We start from the raw sequence: 19,173 nt of genomic DNA on the forward strand, positions 1-19,173 counted from the left end.
GATGGATGGATGGATGGATGGATGGATGGATGGATGGATGGATGCTTGGAGAGTAGAGGAGAAGAAGGGAGTGCAGGCAGGATGGAGAGGATGGGTACCATTGTCAGGGGTCTGAGACTGAAAGAGAGCTGCAAGTGTTAAAAGAAAGGCTTACAAAATGGTGATGCAACCTGCTTTGATGTTTATGTAGAGTGTGGCACTAACACAGAGACATGAGGAGGCAGAGCTGAAGATGATGATTTTCTTTGGGTCTGATGGGCTTGAAGGAGTATGTATGTCAGAGGGACAGCTCAGGGTAAGGGTTTGGTGACAAAGTTACACAGACAAAGCTGAGCTGGTTTGGACATGTGCAAAAGAGGGTTAGTGGATAGATTAGAACATGTTGGACAAACTATATTGAAACATAGAGCGACTAGTGACAAAGAAAAGAAGAAGACCCCAGGGAAGGATCATGGATGTAGTGACAGAAGATAAGCAGAGGTTTGGTGCGACAAAGGATATACCCTCAGTACCCTCAAGTGACACAAGTTTGGACCTGAAAGTGTGAAGGCTAACATTACCTAAATCATTGCTATTAAGGTCCAGTTCAAAGGTGTGCAAATGTATGTTTTTGTGTGTGACCATTTGCAATCAAAAACGTATGGTTGACTAATTCTCAAAGATGCAAGACAATACAGCCATTAGCCCAACTAGTCATTCAATAACCCAGTTTATTTGCATTACCATTACAGCCCTATCCCTTAATGTTTTCACCCATATTTCAAAATTAATATATAATATGTGACCCACCTCTCTGCTGGTACAGAAAAATGACGACATGGTAGTTCTCATAGTCAGTCTGCTCAGCTATGTTTAGCATCATTACTCACATTATTTATTTACAAAGGGACATTTCTTCAGGGGAGGTTTGAACTCTAAAGTTCACAACTTTGGGTCATAAATTAAGTAAAACACAAGTTCTCCATGAGACACTGGGACAAGAACGTTAAACGGGGGCCCCATACATTTTCTCCCTTCTGATTAACAGCCTGTGAATATTTGTGTGTTTGTTTGTGTGTGTGTGTGGGGGGGGGGGGTGTCATAGGAGCACAGGAGGACTCTGAATACTAAAATATAGTTTTTATGTAAAGTAAAAGGTCTGTTTCAACATACAGAATGGAGTTTTTTTCATGCAATGCTTCCAAAGTATCCATGCAGCCACAGACAGCTTGTTAACTTTCTGATTTTGATTTTAGAGACTTTGTTTTGATTTTAAAGAACTGTTAATCTTTTATGCTGAGAGTCACGACTTTTCAGCTGCTTTTATTTTTATGGTGCACTTTGGACTGTCTATGCAGAACCTGTAAAATAATATGTGTTTTGCAGGCTTTGCGCCAATTAGTGGGATGTGCAGCAGGTACCGAAGCTGCACCGTCAATGAAGACACTGGCCTGGGTCTGGCATTCACCATCGCCCATGAATCTGGACACAAGTAAGGTTTCTATCACCTCAATAAACGGATCAACTATGCAACATGTTCATCATATTAGCTAAAACAACAATGGAAAATGGACGTATTTTTAAAATACTTGCTAAGTGTGACGAGGTTCTTGCTCAAAGGAATGCACTGTTTTGGCTTTTCTCATGGTGAAAACAACTTTCTGGTAACACGTCTTCTGTTGCATAAAAAAAGCAATATTTGGAGAAAAAAAACTGTCAGAATAAGAAAATGTTTTGCACACCTATTTTTTTCTCCAGTTTTGGAATGGTTCATGATGGTGAGGGCAACGTTTGCAAAAAGTCCGAGGGCAACATCATGTCTCCCACCTTAGCCGGACACAACGGCATCTTCTCCTGGTCTCCTTGCAGTCGCCAATATCTCAGCCGCTTTCTCAAGTAAGTTACGATTTTTAGTTGTGACCAACTCATTGATTTAAGAAATAGTCGTTACCAACCTTTACAGGTAGCTTCCCTTGAAACACAGAAGCCACATACAGGTAAATACTATATGACAGTTGACTGTGTTGTTGAGCTCGTCTTTGCAGTCTATATTCAATTCAATTCAATTCAAAAATACTTTATTAATCCCAAAGGGAAATTATTTTGTTGTTATAACTCATTATCCTCATTTCATTAAGAGATGTTATAGATGCTGATGGCTGTAGGCAGGAAGGATCTCTTGTAAAGGTCCATCCCACAGTGGATTCTAAGAAACTGGCTGCAGATGCCGTCCGATCCGTCCACCCAGACTCGGCTGACCTCTCGGTTCCCCTGGACTGTAGGACCGCCTGAATGCCGGGCAGAACTCTTCCCAGAGCGATGGCCAGTCCTCCCAGCAGTCTGCCGAGCTCCTCATAGCTGCGGACAGCCAATTGTAGGTGCTGAGGGACGATCCTGTCCTTCCGCTGTCGTGAGCCGTGTTTCCTGCTAGTTCCAGGATCTCAGTGGTCAGACACTTGAGCACAGCTGGCAGGTAGATGAGAATGCGTCTACATAACATCCTTTTCAACTCATTTGAGAGTTGGGGCCATAGTTGAGATATTATTTGAGCTTTTGAGATGTTAATCAGCTGCTGTTGTTGTAGAAAACAGCCTTGTTGCCATGGTTATGCATCATAACAAATGTCCAAAACTTAAAAAGTTTCAGTAAAAATCCTTCCGGCTGCACAGCTTCTGATACCAGAGGAAACAATCATCCAAAAAAATGTGATTTACATCCAGAAAACCAGGAATTAAAGTTTCCAAAAGCAAAATCTCAGAATGAAAGAAACAGAGCTGCTCCAACATGCAGCCACCTTGAGCGGCGCAATTCTAGAATTCAATTTATATGAGCTGAAGCAGGAAACATAAAACCTTGCATCACTTTCAAATAGTGATTTTATCAAACTGGTAATGAACACATTTAAGATGCATTGTGTTCAAAGCATCCACGTTGTGTTTTTCTGTTATTACGCATGCGTTATGAATAAATGTGTTGGATATTTTAGGTGAAGCTGTCATCTAAAAAGTGTTATTTGAAGAACTGTTGTGCAAATAATTGCCTGTTTGTGTGACACACACTGAAAAACACAATGGAGCTAGAATACTGACCACTTTGATATGTGGTGCAGGTTTTTGCCTTTGAGTTCTGTTTTACAGGAAGAATATTTATGGTGTGCCAAGCTACGTGGCAGTGGAAGTTTTCAGGAGGAAAAATAGTTTGTGTGTTTGTGCGGTGACTGCATTTCCAACCAACCAGTCTGCTTGGTCAAGTGAGAAAACAGCCATCACGGCTGCAGCGTCCATAAGTCTGCTTGTGGGTCTGTGTGTGAGTGTGTGTGTTTGTGTGTGTGTTTGAAACTAGATAGCTCAAAGTCGGTGCCCTCCACTAAATTTACCAGTGTGTTAACTGAACTGTCAGGTTTCCCATCTCAGAGTGGTGGAGACAGAACGTATATTTCCTCACTGGGTTATTAGAGCAGCGATGACCTCAGCCTTGTTAGGCCTGTCAGCCTTATATTAGACTCCCGTCACCTCTGAAGGCCGCAAGGAGAGGATCACAGCACAGTTCAGTGTCTAAGATCTTCTTTTGGAAGATTTACTGAACTGCAGAATATTTTCCTAGTTGCAATCAACGGAATGCTATGATACATGGATAATCTGTGTTAAATGTGTCTTGCTGAGTTAACTGAGACTGCTAAATGTTTCTTTGATGTGCTTGGAGAGCAGCATTGAATCAGACTAAAACTTGTTCCCTCAGCCAGCTGTGTCAGAGAGGTCTGCTCTGGTGCTGCATGTCTGATTAGGTTCTTTATTTTAGACTTTGTTTCATCTAAAATAAAATCAATTAAATACGTTAGGCTTAGTTTAAACAGTTTACTTACAATAATGCTGCATTTAATGTATTAGAAGTTTTAGCTCTTTATGATGCCATTTTGTTTGTTTACCTTTGTGCAGCAGATAGACAGTTTTTAAACTCTTAAGGTCAAAGTCAATGTTTCTTTATTGTCATTTGCACCACTTGTAGTACATGTGGTGGAACAAAATTGTGTACACAGGGTCCCAGTTTCATCCAACAATAAAATGTAAAAGAAAAACTGTAATAAGATCTAAGATATTAACTAAAAAATACAACAAACTAAGAATACTCTAAGCACTAATAGTACAAAAACAATATGCTGTACAACAGCAGTATAAACATGAGTCTGTGTGAGCAGGTGAGTACAAATGAACACAGCAGCATGAAATAAATCAGCAGCATGAGATCAGCAGCATGGATAATGAGCTGCACATATGAACAGTCGAGTGGCATTACAGTGGGTTTTTTTTTCATTGTGATTATTCTGGTTAGAGATTCATGAGTCTAACAGCCTCAGGGTAGAAGCTGTTCCTCAGTCTAGTGGTTCTACACTTAATGCTCCACAACCTCCTTCCTGAGGGGAGCGGGGCCAAAAGTGTGTGCTGGGTGAGCGGGGTCCTTCATGATGCAGGCGGCCCTCTTCCTGCATCTGGAGTTGTAGATGTCTGTGATGGTGGAGAGACTGACCAATGGTTCAGTTTGCAATAAATAAAATGATGATGATAAAATGTTGTCAGATTTTTTTTTCATTCAAGTTTTATTTAGACAGGCTAATCCCATTGAGCCTCGAGGACTCATTTACTAGAGAGACCTGATTTCAACAAAGAATGATGACAACAATGACAACAATAGACAATCATAAAGGAGGCATACATAATTTATTATAATTATTTTTTTTTACAAATTAAAATAAGTTGGCAAAAAAGTTGCAAAAACAGCAAGATTATAAGGCGAATGTAGAGAACTAAAAACAAGAACATGTCTGCATTGGTTCTTGCCAGGAGTCCAACAGATTCTTAAAGCCACTTAGAGAGGTCAAGGTCGAGAGCTTCAGATCGTTTTGCAAGATATTCCAGGAAACAGGAGCGGAGTAGGAGAAGTCCCTTTTGCCAAGTTCAGTCCGCACTGTGGGGACACTGCATGTAATATTGTCCTGAGAGCGCACGCTGTAGCTGCACTCATGTTAGTTGGATCTTTTTTTATTGTGTTATTGAGTTCTTCATATCAAGGAGGGATCAACAAATGTCATTCATTGCATCATGATCAAAGAGTTAAAGCTACATTCACTAATAATAGTAATAATATAAATATGTAGTATGTGTATATATATATATATAGAGGCAACCTTCTAAAGCAATTTATAAACACAAAACCTTAAATTATCCACAACTTCCAATTTGTAACTTCTGAAGTTATAAACCGCACGTTTATACTTTCAGAGTAATTAATCACAACAGCTTCCACAAATTGTCCTTTTTCACATGGCACATTGCACCTCTGCTTAAAAATGTTTGTAATTATAAACTAACCTTCCTTGAATTTTTGCATTTCACCCTCTGTTTTTATTGACAACTTTTACACTGGGATCTCATCTTGAAAACTGACAGAGTGTCAACATTTTGGTCAATTCTAGAAGTTAATCTGTTATTGCTTGAAGTATGTGTTGGAAATGACCCTCTACTACTACCACACCAGATTACAGCTCTGTATTGACTGGGTTACAACCACTGATTATTTTTATAGGCGAGTTAGCTGTGCAAGGTTTTATTAATGTATGTAGTTTTATTCAAATTGACTCCAATTGACGATTAATCAGGTAATCGAAAACAAAATTTGTCAGGTTCTGCAGTAACTACCATACTCATTTTATGAGTGGTACAAATACACGAAAAAAACATTAAATAAACAACCCATTTAATTCCTCTTTTTCAAATATTATATTGCTTAAATTGAATTATTTTTAAACATCACTTAAAACCCTAAATGCTGTAAAATAATTTTTATGGATTGGAAAACTGAATTGAATTTACAAAGTAGGATCTGGAAGGAAGCACATCATTTGGATTGAAGGTGGAGATGATCTTCTGGATCCTTCATCTTCCACCACGGACAGCAGCTGCATGTCTGTGAGGATCATATTTAAAATGTTAAAATGTTGAGGATGATTTAATTAAAACTCTGTCACTGAATTATTTTTAACCATCACATAAAAATCTAAATGCTATAAATTTTTATGGATTGGAAAACTGAATGGAATATTTATGTTAGAAACTGAGTAAGATAGATAATGTAAAGTTTGAGTTTGTACATTGAGCTCTGCAGACTGTATTATTATTTAGTCTTGATTGTTTAGCTATAAACAAATATCACAGTAGTAATAAATGCAGATTAATCCCAGTTTTCAATCATAAACAGCAGTAGCAAGAAGAAAAAAAATCCTACTAACTTGTTTAAATACATTTACACTTGAAATATTCACCCTAAATATGTCATTTAAGTCAGGATGGAAGTACAGCAATAAATAAATGTGTTTCAGCTCATATCATCAGTCTGTTGCTGCTTTTATCTTTAACAAACGTGCATCAAGTCCTGCAGTTTTTTTTTTCCCCCTCACACCATGTACAGACCCCACCAGGTAGTCACTATGATTAGTCAGTAGATTTAACGTTAGCAAAAATAAGCCTCATTTTACATCTATAACATGACAGATGATCACACATTTAGGTGAACGTATTTTGCAAAGAGAGAACATGATACCTGTTACAGCTGTGGACGAGTTTGATGCTGCAGCAGATGTTTTCTCTTCAGACGCTGCAACATCGATGACGCACTGTTGTGGTTACTTCAGTTCTGCTTTGCGGTGGATGCATTGAGCTGTGTTGTCTTTTCTGTTTAGCCTAACATGTTCCCAAACATGACAGTTTTTTGTTGTTTTCGGGGCTCTTCTTCTACGCAGTTTCCGTTCCCTCCATTGCTACAAACTTAGCACATACGCATTTGCGGAAGCGCTAGCGTGTGTAACACAAAAACCTTCCGGCTAGACCACAGTGCTCTGAATAGTTTAACGAAGCTTCGAGGCAGATAAATTTGCCTCGAGAATGTTTTGTAATCGAGGTCCTCGAATGATTCGAGGAATCGTTTCAGCCCTAATGCAGCATTACCTTGGTGAATCTGAGAAAGTCTCAAAAGCCACATTCACAGCTGATCTATGCGCTCGTACAGACTGAGCTGTTTGCAGCAGATTTGTGCACGTGGTGTATGACAATTTGAGTGCTTAGTATACTCTGATCTGTACAGTTTGAAATGTGTACATTTGAAAAAACAGTTTATGTATTTATGAATCTTGTTTAATGCATACAAGTCATGTTGTATGATACTTTGAGACAAATTTATCTCCATACACTCAGCCATGGTAAGCCTTTATCCTGACAGAAAGGAAGTCCAGTTTCTGTCTAATCAAGAGTTGCAGTGGTGATCTGCGGTCAAGACCTTTGAGTTTCATGTTCCACACCACAGACTGCTGCCATTGTGTCCCATGCACCAAGAGACAATGGTGTAAAGAATAAATCCAGTAATTTCAGTATGGCAGAGATGAGTCAGATGATCTCTGGGGAATCCAAAACAACAATGGATCCTTTTTACATTTCCCCCTCATCTTTTATCTCCAGCTAATGAGAAACGTGTGTCATGTAGCTGTAGTCTCTAATTTGTGGAAAACATTTTGTCTTGAGCCTTTTTCAGTAAATATGAAAAGGTTCAGAGATGTCATGGAATAAAACAGAATGCGTTTGGTTAATAGGCTTTAATGTTGCCACATTAGTTGAGTGACTGTCTTTACTTACACGACCACAGATGTGTATACTTTAATGACACCATGTACACAATCTATATTTCAGGATTCTTTCGATGTGAATTGAGTAGAATATCAGAAATTTAAACTTGCAGAGCAGTTATTGTTCTCTGTAGACACAACGGGCCTATAAATGCTCTCACACATACACATTCTGTTAAAGCAATCAGGAACCATTCCATCATGTTTAGCCTTTTTGAGATCTTTCCACCATATATTTGGTTTATATTCCCCTGAATGCAAAGTTTAAACTGTAAACCATCTCTCTAAAGAAACCCTTGATATCGGTTAGCAGAGGAAACCCCCTGCTTGTGTCAGAAGAAGAGCGCTATGGGCACAGTTTTTTTAATGTTGATCATAATCGAGTGTCTGATGCATGAAAGCCGTCACTCTTAAGATTTTGTGTATGGCAACTTGTTATGTTACCGTGGCAACACTTCCAGGTTGCCCCTAGTGTCAGCTGGGACATGTGGATGCTCGCTTTGGTGGAATTTTTGTGCCCAGCAGTGAAACTTTTATATACCAGCAACACCACAGGATGGAACAAGCAACCATCACTTGTCTGTTCATTGAATATGAAGCACAGTTCATATCAGAGAAAACATTTTTGTTCATAATACCATCATATCCATGCTCTGCTTTGTTCTTTGTATTTTATTTGACAATTTATCAATGACTTTTGCAGATGCCTGTATTCTTAATTTTCTTCTAAACTCTCCAAATCTTCTTCTGCTTTGCTGCTTCTATTCCATCCCATCCTCTGCCCCCCCAGCACCGCTCAGGCCCTGTGTCTATCAGATGAACCCAAAGCGGTAAAAGAGTATCGGTATCCGGAGAAGCTGCCCGGCGAGCTGTACGACGCAGACACGCAGTGCAAATGGCAGTTTGGGGAGAAGGCCAAACTCTGCACGCTTGATTTTAAGAAGGTAAGAAGGATTTTGAGTCAAGTGAACTCTGTAGTTCGTCAATAAGTTTTGTTAGTAAACACTCGAGCGCTGGATTGTTTTAAAAAACTGAATGGTTTTATTGGCAAAGCAGAGAAGCAGCGAGTGGGATGGGATAAATGAGGTAGAGGAAAAACGGATGAAAGAAGAAAGGGAGGAAGAGAGAAGTGGGTTAGAGTTACATGTCCTCATGATGTGCACTCATATATTTTGGCTCTATGTCTCTAACACACACACACACACACACACACACACACACACACACACACACATGCACAAAACAAACAGTAAGAGTTATAATGCTGTCCTTGTGGGACAGATGACTAAATATATGCTGGAATCTTTCCAGTGGGAATCTTGTCTTGTTGCTCTCCTCCTGTCCTATAACTGTTTAAATTCCATGTGCACTTTGTGGGAGTGGTGGCGCAGAGGTTACAGAAAGTGGGCCTGTGATTGTAAAGTTGCCGGTTCAACTCCCTGGATCAGGGGTCTTCAACCTTTACGATCAAAAGAGACATTTTTTGTGCTTTCGTTCACTAAATTAAACATGTCCAGAGCTGCAACAACCTGCTACAACTGTGGTTGTCAGCTGGCGGCCCGTGGACCGCTTTAGGTTTGCTCGAGGGTTTTTTTGAGACCAGTAGGGACCACACATTACAAAGCTAAAAAGATCCAATGATTTTAACATATATTGATATTTTTATTATTTCAAGCAAAATAAATGACCAGATTCTTTTAAAGAAGAAAAAAATGTTTTTACAGTTTTTTTTTTTTTTAAAAGCAAACCTATGAATGTTTTTAATTGTGCAAAAAAAATAATTAAGTAGGCTACAGAAATAAAGCATGAAGTTAAAATGAGTAGATTACAGCTTGTATTAGTTCTAGTAATGGCATATATGCAAAGGAAATGACCGAAAAACTGACAAAACAAAACTGCTAAAACCAGCTTTATTTTTGTTTGTATAACAACCAATAAAATCCAGTTTTGTGTTAGTTTTGGTCAAAGCTTGAAAGAGTCAGAGGGAACAAAAAGCTGCATGTGCCCCCAGAGCCGCAGGTTGCAGGCCCCTGCCCTGAACCAACAATGTCAAAATGTGGGTGAGAAAGATGAAACACCCACACCTGTCTCCACCTTCATTTACCCCACTCTGGACCCTTGAGCAAGGCCCTTACCCCATCTGCTCCCCTGGGCACCCTAGATAGCAGCTCTCTGCTCCACACAGAGGGCTGTGGTAGCTCAGTGGCCTGTGGTTGTGTCAGGAGGGGCATCCGGCGTTAAAACAACTGCCAAGTCTTCATGCGAGTTAGTTCACTGTGGCGACCCCTGAGAATGGAAGCAGCCAAAAGAAGAAGAAAAAATTATACATACATATTTATTTTTACTTTGTTTTGAAATTAAATGCCAGTATAATTGTACTGTATATTAGATTGCTGACTGTGGGACTTTCTGGAGTCCAGTTCAGATTCATCCACCTGAAACTCGAAGAAGGCACCAACCTTCACCAGAGAAGGGTGTCAGGCAAGATTTGTTACACTGTTGTTGTAGCAGATCAGTGAGATAAGAGGGGGCAGAACTATAGCAAAATTTAGCAAACATATTGTAATAATCAATTTATAATTAGTCCAAAATAATATGAGAAAAACAATCAGAGGCACCTGAAGTTAAATATTTGTGTTTATTTCCAGCAAGAGAAAAGTCTGTGGACTTTGGAGGCAACAAGGTGCACTGGGCTGAAAGATCCCAAAGCAGGAAAAAGGAAAACCTGACAAAGACCAGGCTCAGCTGTGAAGCTCATTGTTCATATTTCAAGAGGGTTTTTGGGGCAGCCTTATGAAAATTATTTAGCCCAGGAGAAGACAGATGATACTCCGCACGGTGTGAGCAGTTTGGTCTGGACGAGTTGTCCTCAAGCTGAGGCAAATCATGTGTTCATGTTCCATCACACTCTGTCCATCATTTATCCCCATCTCTGTGCCTCCACCGCCTCCATCACAAACCCTGTCAGGCAGTTTTACTGTTAGAAAAGATCTGAGGAAGCAAAGCAGCTGGACAAACAAGCTTCGGGATGAATTCCATGTTGGCTTTGGGCAGCAGCGAGCTGAGGCCGAGGTGCTTGTCAGCGTCTGCACTGTGTTGTCAAAATCTGATAAAGTCATTGAGATGAAAACAGAGTGGACATGTTCAGAAGCAGCAGGCTGTGTTTCTCAACAGTGTGAGCAGGAAAACACCCGGTGCTCCGACGAGAAGCTCTGAAACAACACCGAGAAGCCCAGCCGTGGCATCACGTGAGCTCGGTAACACCACTGAACCTGGTTACTTTTGTGTTCGGGGGTCGTTTAGTCATTTTTTTCAAGCCTGAAGATGTTTCACCAAGTAGGTGAGAGCAAAAACTAAACAGGCAGGCTGCAGAGGTTTTGTCACTCTTCAACCGAAGCAATAAATGTAAACGAGTTTGGTCGTTTTTCTTGGTTGTCATCCTAGTTACAGAAGCGTAAATATTTGGGAGATATGCGGCGGCTGCTCAGGGACAGCTTGCCAAACGATCATTCTTCAGACAATCTCCGTTTCATCGAGCTTTCATCAGCGGGTTTTCACAGCTCCCAGGAGGCAAACTAACTGTGTTTTTAATTAAATGTTCTTCCAGTTGTGAGCTTTGTTTCCAGCTGCTGTGAGGAGGATCCTGATTATTCCGTTCCTCTCATGTTGTTCCAGGATATCTGCAAGGCTCTGTGGTGCCACCGTTTTGGGAGGAAATGTGAGACCAAGTTCATGCCGGCTGCTGAGGGCTCGTCCTGCGGTCCCAGCATGGTGAATAAACACAACTGTGTTTGGATCACATGAGGGGATCTCTGTTACATGCTCAAGCTTTTATTTCACCTGCATGGCATAACTTAAACAGGAAGCATTTTAGTTTATTTTTTACTTTACTCACACACTTTTTGTTTAACATGAGAAAATGCAGTATATATAGTATTTAGTGTTTTTTTTTGGGGGGGGGGAACAAAACACTATCATCTCATGGCTTTTGTGTGGTTGTGTGGAAGAGTTATGTATCGTTAATATCTTACCTGCCACAGATATGTTTGTGATGTGAGTTAAACGCATTTAAACAAATGATTCAAGAACCGACACCTGGAGAGAATTTATTCATGCACATCTACATGATTCTTTCATTCAAATTTAATTCTGACAGGAATGATGAGCTAACGGCTAGTCGGAGTGGATCCAAGAACTATGTGGACTTCTTCTTTTTTTAACAAAATCTTCAGTCTCAGAACTTTTACTGCTTTTGATGCAAACTATTTTAGAAACACCAAAGTTTCATGCTCAATAATCCAGGTACAAATCCAACAATGTTCAGACACGTCATCTGGACAGTTTCTCTTTTTTGTTTGAGACATTTCGTCCTTCATCCGAAGGACTTCTTCAATCTGAGGAGTCTACTTTAGAAAGCTTTACACTCTAAATCTTACAATACAGAGTTATTTAAATATAGTTTCATGGTTATTTGTGAGTTCAAATACCAGCAGCAGCAGCAGCAGCTAGATGTAGCACTTCCATTGAAGCATCTTATTTTTCTGCCAGGATAACTGTGTATTGCAAAGTAGCATTACATGAAGGACAATGACATGTTTCGGTCTGGACTTGTTTTAGGATCACAGCAGTTCAATATGGTCCTGGTTCTGATCAGACTAGCCATTAGCTTGTCAGTCATGTCAGAACTGAAGCTGTTCAAAGAGCTTTCTGAAACAGGTAAGGTATATGGATGTGCATTTTTACCAAAAACATTCTTCAGCTTTATAAATACTATATTTTTCTTTGAATTCTCAAACCACTTCACAATTTAAATCTCCTCTAACTAAAGAGACGTGTTCTACTGCTAATTCTGCAAACCAGGAATCTTTACTTTCTGTCATTTTCACTGGTCCACATGGAGCGGGATTCAAATGTTCTGTCAGTAAAGCGGAGCTCACCCGTGACAATAGTTTCTAATTTAGAATCCTTTCAAAATAAACTCCAGTGCCACAGATACATGAATGCTCCAAGTTGTTTTCTCAGAAAATGCATCATTTAAAAAATCTGCTCGGCTTGTCACGATATTTGAAGATCACTTCCCATTCCTAGTAAAATAACAATTATTTACAGCATAACAGCAAACACCCACGTCAAAAGATTGAACTACACTTTTAGAAGTGAATTTCATTCAATCTTCATTTATACAGGTTTGTCTCATTGAGCCTCGAGGACTCATTTACAAGAGAGACGTGTTTATTAAAGATCAAACTAGAGCTAAAGGAGCTAAATTGATCCTGAGAATGCTTTGTTTTTATCAAAACAGGACTTGTTTAGTTACAGTTGTTAGTCCACTGTTTCATGGCAACATTTTACTAAAGACATCCTCTAATAAAAGTCACCAAACAAGATCTTCTCACAATCTTTGTCCAGTGGTTTTAGTGGGAAACTGTCTTCCATCCGTGCAGCACCAATCAAACAAGAGCCATAAAAGTGGCGGTTTTAAACTTCTCCACTCGGTATTAAACGACTAAATGAAGAGTCGATTTTTCTTTGGAGGCATGAGTTTTCCTTTTGTTCGTGCTCTGCTGAAACATAATGAACTGTGTAGCGTTCAGCTGAGGGTGAAGCTTGTAAAACGCAACGTCTCATACGGAGACAAGCGCATTCCTTCTCCAAAAGGACTCCACAGAGCTCCGAGTCAGTAAATTACACGAGACAAAGAGTGGCAGTATTTTATACCATAGACAGTCTGAATCGATACTGTAATAAAAGCTAAATTTATTGAGCCTTTAAGTTATTTGGTGTAAATAATACCACTGAGTGTTGCCATTTGCAAACAAAAGGCTTGAACTTGGTGACACCATCCTTGTTTTCTGAGATGAACTTATAAACGTACATGCACGCTCTGATTTAAGAGCAGCTTTAGTGTATGTTGGAGTTCATATGCAGTGTGAATGAAGTCCCTGTCTCTGGTAGACGTAACGCTCTCTTATCCCCTGTGTTCACCCGAAGGAGCAGCTGGTTTGTTGATGATTTGGATAAAGTTTGTCACTAGGGTTAGAGCCAAAAATATATAACTTGTGGTCTTTATTCGTGCTTTGTTTCTCTTTTAAGATGATTCTCCCCCCAAGACCCTGACAATCCACCACTTCTTGAGCTAAATAATTGTATGGTTAAATTAATTAGTCAAAAACAAACATTAGAGGCTTAGAGAGGAATCTGTGGCACTCAGCAGGAGGGGAAAACCCAGAAAGGAAATCAGCTGTTCTAATCCTCTGAGAATATTTGGAGGTGTGTTTCTCTGTGGTGTGTGTGTTTGCGTGCATGTGTGTGGTAAAGTACTGCTAAATTAGGAACTTGTGATTTCTTAGTTGGTTGTAAATTTGGTCTTTTTGAGTGTTGTACTGCATTTAAAAAATCCCATTTCCGTGACACGTTCTTTCCCATTGGTGGATGATCGCATGCAGCACACAAAGAAACTTTACTCAAGTAATTTGACATCGAATCCTTATTTTGCCTTGCCCAGCTGCCTTACTGAACATTTCATTACTGAGGAGTTTTAAGGTCATTGCATTAAGATACAGTTGGCACAGTTTGAGGCTGAGTTTGGTGCAAAAAGAAGTTATGATGCTGAACATTCTAGAAAATCTTTAAAGGGTTTCTGCAAAAGCTGTAAAAAAATATTTACTTAATATTAAAATGTGAAGCTGGATCTAAAACTGAGATTTGGTTTTAAAACAAATGAGCTAAAAGTTTAATGCGTGAAATACTGTATTAAAGGCAGGTATTCTGCTTTTAAGTTTTATTTGCACTATAAAAAGTCTAATTATATCAACCCCTTTCAAAGTTTTTTTTTTTACTTTTTTCATTGGTTTAAAACAACCAAAACCTGTTTTAACCAAGATGTTAATGTTTGACACAGGTTTTCTAACTCCTCCATGATCTGATTTCACCAAAACAATAAAAACTAAATAATCTGTGGCCTGACATGCTGTTAGCTTAGACATCCATCTTTTTGTCTCCTTCCTTCACAAATGTATTACTTCTTTGTGTCTTTTCTTCAGTGGTGTCGCAGGGGTCATTGTGTGAAGCAGGGCGACGAGGGCCCCAGGCCTCAGCACGGTCTCTGGTCCTCATGGTCCTCGTGGTCTGCCTGCTCTCGAAGCTGTGAGAGCGGTGTCACCTATCGAGAGAGACAGTGCAACAACCCCAGGTAAACAAATCCATAGCTGTGGTCCTGGTGAAGACACAGTTCATCGTTTAATAAAGAAACAGAAATAGATTAAACCGAAGTTTGTTCGTGGGTGCGTGACTGCGTGCGTGCATGTCACAAAAAACAAACACATATCAGTCAAAATAACATTCAAATTGACTCAGAATCTCAAAAAGAATCCTTGTTCTCTTGAGATAATGGAATAAATAAATCATTATCACTTGGAAATCCATTCATTCATTCAACCTTTATTTATACAGGTTAGTCTCAATGAGTCACGAGGACTCTTTTACAAGAGAGACCTGTTTTAGACAGACAACATATAAAGTACAGACAACAATAAACTACATTAAAAATGCAATTAAAATCCCTGTATTAAATCACTAAACGGTGGGGATGTCAATGATTTGGGTCAGATTAAGTGACAAGCAACTTTAATTGAATTTATCACAGAGTTGGCTCTGTATTCTCCAATCAACACTGAAATCTCTGGCGAGGAGGACTTCACTGAATTGTAAATTGGCTAGGAAGTCTGACAGAGAGGATAGAGCCTCAGTGATTTAATTGTCACAACTGAAATCAAAGTTGTGTTATAAAATAATAAATCAAGGTGCCATAAAACAAGGTAAAAAAATAAAAACAAGAACATAGTTTCGTTGATGCTTCTATTGACTTTATCAAATGTTTCAGATCCCTTAAAAATTAAGGTGGACGGTTTTGATGCCTGTTGCAAGGTGTTCCAGGTTGCAGGAGCAGAGTAGGAAAATGCCTTTTTGCCAGGTTCAACAAAATTAATTTTGTTTTCACAGTATAATGTCATAAATATAAATACTTAAGTCAGGCTGTTTTAATATCTAAAGTTGGCCTTATCTTTTCAACTTAAGAGACAAAAATGAGCTGAAACCCTCTGAACTCTTGGCACATAGATGAAAAGACATTTTCAAATGAGCGGTTTATTTGTTTTTTTCTGGTGAAATAGATTTGCTTAATGCATATATGCAGTGGAGGAGCAATACTTTATTAGGATGTCATTAAAATAAAGGTATGTTGTTGAAGTACTTATTAGTCCCTTGCCATCCATCAGTGTCAGAGTTAATAGCAGCATCAGTCAGTCAGTGGCTCCCGTCTAAAATACCAGGACCTCTTCTTTATCATGCTGTGATCCTGGCAAGAGGTGAGACAAAGAATGATGATGAGGAATAGATGGAGGAGAGGACATATGGTTGAAGATAGGAAACAAGAGTCGGACAGGTAACTGAGACAGGGTGAGTGAGGTGAGTTGTCCAGGAAGACATTAACAAATAAAAGATGAAATGTGGAGATAGAGCAGGATCAAATTTGAGATTAAGAGAGAGATAAGAGGCAATGTGATTTTAAGGCTGATAAAAGTTGTAATTGTATCATGGAAATGAGTTTTTTTGTCCTTTTTTTTCTTTTTGGAAAGGTAGCCCAAGGATATACACCTGTGATAGTAACCTAGACAAAGACACACACAGAGAATACTCATGGTCCAGTCTTGACAGAACAATAAAATCTTAAGTGCTTTTTTAAATTCCTATTTGAATGTTGCTTCACATCCAGTTCGCCTTAATGTTTTTTTTATTTATTATTATTATATCAACATTTTGCAAGCTATTATAATCTGCATTATCAACACACAAATAAACCATTCTTTTTTAAATTCATTTCATATCATTCAAACAAATGATTACCAAGAAAATGGATAAAATACAGGAGGTAAACTATGCAACATTTAGTTACTAGCTAAAAGTTTTCATCTGTCTCTGCAGACCTGCAAATGGTGGGAAGTTCTGTGACGGCTCGTCGAGGTCATACAAGCTGTGTAACACCGAGGCCTGTCCTCCCAACTCGGCTGATTACAGAGCGCAGCAGTGTGCTGAATACAACAGCAAACCGTTCAGAGGATGGTACTACACCTGGAGGCCGTACACCAGAGTAGACGGTGCGAGTGAGCCCCTTCATTTTCTAATATATTCAACCGATACAAACTCTTACTTGCATATATGTATTATAGAAAACAGTTGCATCTTTTCTCATTTTAATAAGCTTTTATTTTTCTTTTAGATCAAGATGTTTGCAAGCTTTACTGTTTTGCTGAAGGTTATGATTTCTTCTTTGCCCTGGCCAGCAAAGTTAAAGACGGGACACTTTGTTCCAAAGACACCTCCAACGTCTGTATTGATGGTCTGTGTGAGGTAACTTTTACCTTTAGAGACTTGGTTTTGACTTCTTTGAGGAGTGAGTTTAAGATTGAAGGCTCGTGTGCACCAGTTACATGTTACTGGGACACTCCTTTCACTTCCACAAAGTTCAGCCATTGACCTGTCACCACCTCCACAGCACATGTAGCTTTTCATTTAAACTGTCAGCCGTCATGTAACGTTGCAGTTTGTGTGCATGCCTTCTCTGTTATTTAATGTAACAATGCCTTCCTTCCACAGAAAGTGGGCTGTGATCGGGTTTTGGGCTCCCCGACTGTCCCTGACGCTTGTGGGGTGTGTAAAGGAGACAATTCCACCTGCAAGATTTACAAAGGACAATACATAAAGCAGCCTTTCACTAACCGTAAGTCATTTCTTACAAATTAAAATTGACAGTGATGCCATAAAAATACATTATTACATGAAAATACATCAAACAACTTTGCAAGAATTTTACTTTAACAAAACAAACATCAAACATAATTAAGGGGAGAAATAACATTGTGACTACTGTAAAAGCCACGGATTTGTTCATATGGCTTAGAATAAAAAAAGTTCAAGACAAAAACGGTTTATGGCTTAGACGCACGTCTTTTTGTCCTCCATCACGAAATGAAAAGGAAGAATTGGAAATACCCTCTGTCTCTCCATCAATGCTTGTTGTGAACACTATAACTTGAACTTGTCCCCACATCTAGAGTTGCCACCCTCCGTCTGATCTGGCTTTTGTTCCCTAGTGGCTGTATTTATTTATTTTTTAATGAAAGTTCAAGCGATTGTTCTAAAAAGTTTTTTTTTTTGGTTTCATAGAGTACTACATGGTGGTAACCATTCCAGCAGGAGCTCGGAGCATCCGTGTGACAGAACTGAATACTTCAAGCTCCTACCTGGCTCTCAGGGACACCCAGAGACACTACTACCTGAATGGTCTGTGGACGGTGGATTGGCCAGGCCGACACCCAATTGCTGGAACAATGTTTGAGTATAAGAGGCCGTACAACAGACCAGAGAGCCTCATGTCAGCCGGCCCTACAAATCAAACACTTGTAGTAGAAGTAAGCAATCAGATAGCACAAGTTTTCTTTTGATCATTGATAGTTTACTTCTTTAACAGATTATTTGCTTATATTTTCAGATACTGTTGCAGGGCTGGAATCCAGGCGTGCGATGGGAATACACTCTGACAAAAACAGTTGAGAAGATTAAACCCAACTACACATGGGCCATTATACGCTCTCAGTGTTCAGCAACCTGCGCCGGAGGTATGGAAGAAATATTTCTCTTTGTGAAGACATATGCAGTTTTGAAAACATATTACAATGTATGTGAAAAATAAAGAAAAGGATCACCTAAATCCAAAAATGGGTGAGACAGAAGATCGAGGGGATGGTGTGCAGCTACGGAGACAAACACTTAAACTCAGTCTGGCCATGCTGACCTGTAATACGACTTCTAGCTGCAGGTTAAATAAAGAGGACAGTGTCTCCATCATTACTGAGGGGACATGAGAGGAGAGGACCTCCTATTGTTTTAACAAAGACCCTCTATTAGTCACAGCCAGCATGCACACTCATGCATCACTGAGTTTGGTGGCTCACGTCATCTCTGAGACCTGGTATTGCACACAAATACACTCACGTGAATTCAAAGTCAGCTGTAATTGACAGGGCAGGTAATTTGTGGTCAGAGGTTAAAGGACAAAGGTGTGTATGCTGAATAACATCTCGTTTCTCATGCACACTTGTCTTTGCATCTGTGGTATGCCAATGAGTGTACATGTGCCCATCTTCTTTGTTGACTTAATAATTGTGAACAAAGCCCCCAGTGTAGGGTTTCCCCTGTGTGACCCTGTAGGTTGCAGTCCTCTCTAACCACCTTCATCTTTTTTTTGCATCCTGATTGGAGGCCATGATGGATTGGGAGGTGTGAGGATAGGAGGGTCTTTATTAAAGAGCATGACTGACTAGCTGATCCAGTTTGAAGGAAGACGGTGAAGATGGACCATGCCCGAGACCAAACACTGACCTTATAATAAATTATTGTATCACTTTACACTGCCAGAGTTGTCATGAACCAGAGGACGGATCGCAAACAACAACAACAACCACTGA

At 39.5% G+C, this 19,173-nt stretch overlaps 1 protein-coding gene across 2 annotated transcripts in view; it reads left to right on the top strand.

The window, feature by feature from the left end:
* The window catches only part of LOC119410172 (A disintegrin and metalloproteinase with thrombospondin motifs 16), a 104,902-nt gene that overhangs the window by 44,252 nt on the left and 41,477 nt on the right, over nt 1–19,173 (top strand). For both annotated transcript variants that reach the window (XM_037677084.1, XM_037677083.1), the window contains 10 exons: nt 1,366–1,471; nt 1,738–1,875; nt 8,439–8,592; nt 11,324–11,419; nt 14,692–14,840; nt 16,631–16,803; nt 16,926–17,056; nt 17,303–17,426; nt 17,873–18,117; nt 18,198–18,324. In XM_037677084.1, coding sequence (XP_037533012.1) covers nt 1,366–1,471; nt 1,738–1,875; nt 8,439–8,592; nt 11,324–11,419; nt 14,692–14,840; nt 16,631–16,803; nt 16,926–17,056; nt 17,303–17,426; nt 17,873–18,117; nt 18,198–18,324 — 1,443 coding nt within the window. The remainder of the gene's footprint in view (nt 1–1,365; nt 1,472–1,737; nt 1,876–8,438; nt 8,593–11,323; nt 11,420–14,691; nt 14,841–16,630; nt 16,804–16,925; nt 17,057–17,302; nt 17,427–17,872; nt 18,118–18,197; nt 18,325–19,173) is intronic.

This window comes from Nematolebias whitei, chromosome 5, assembly GCF_014905685.2.
Source record: "Nematolebias whitei isolate Nwh7 chromosome 5, NemWhi1, whole genome shotgun sequence".
Classification (NCBI taxonomy): Eukaryota; Metazoa; Chordata; class Actinopteri; order Cyprinodontiformes; family Rivulidae; genus Nematolebias; species Nematolebias whitei.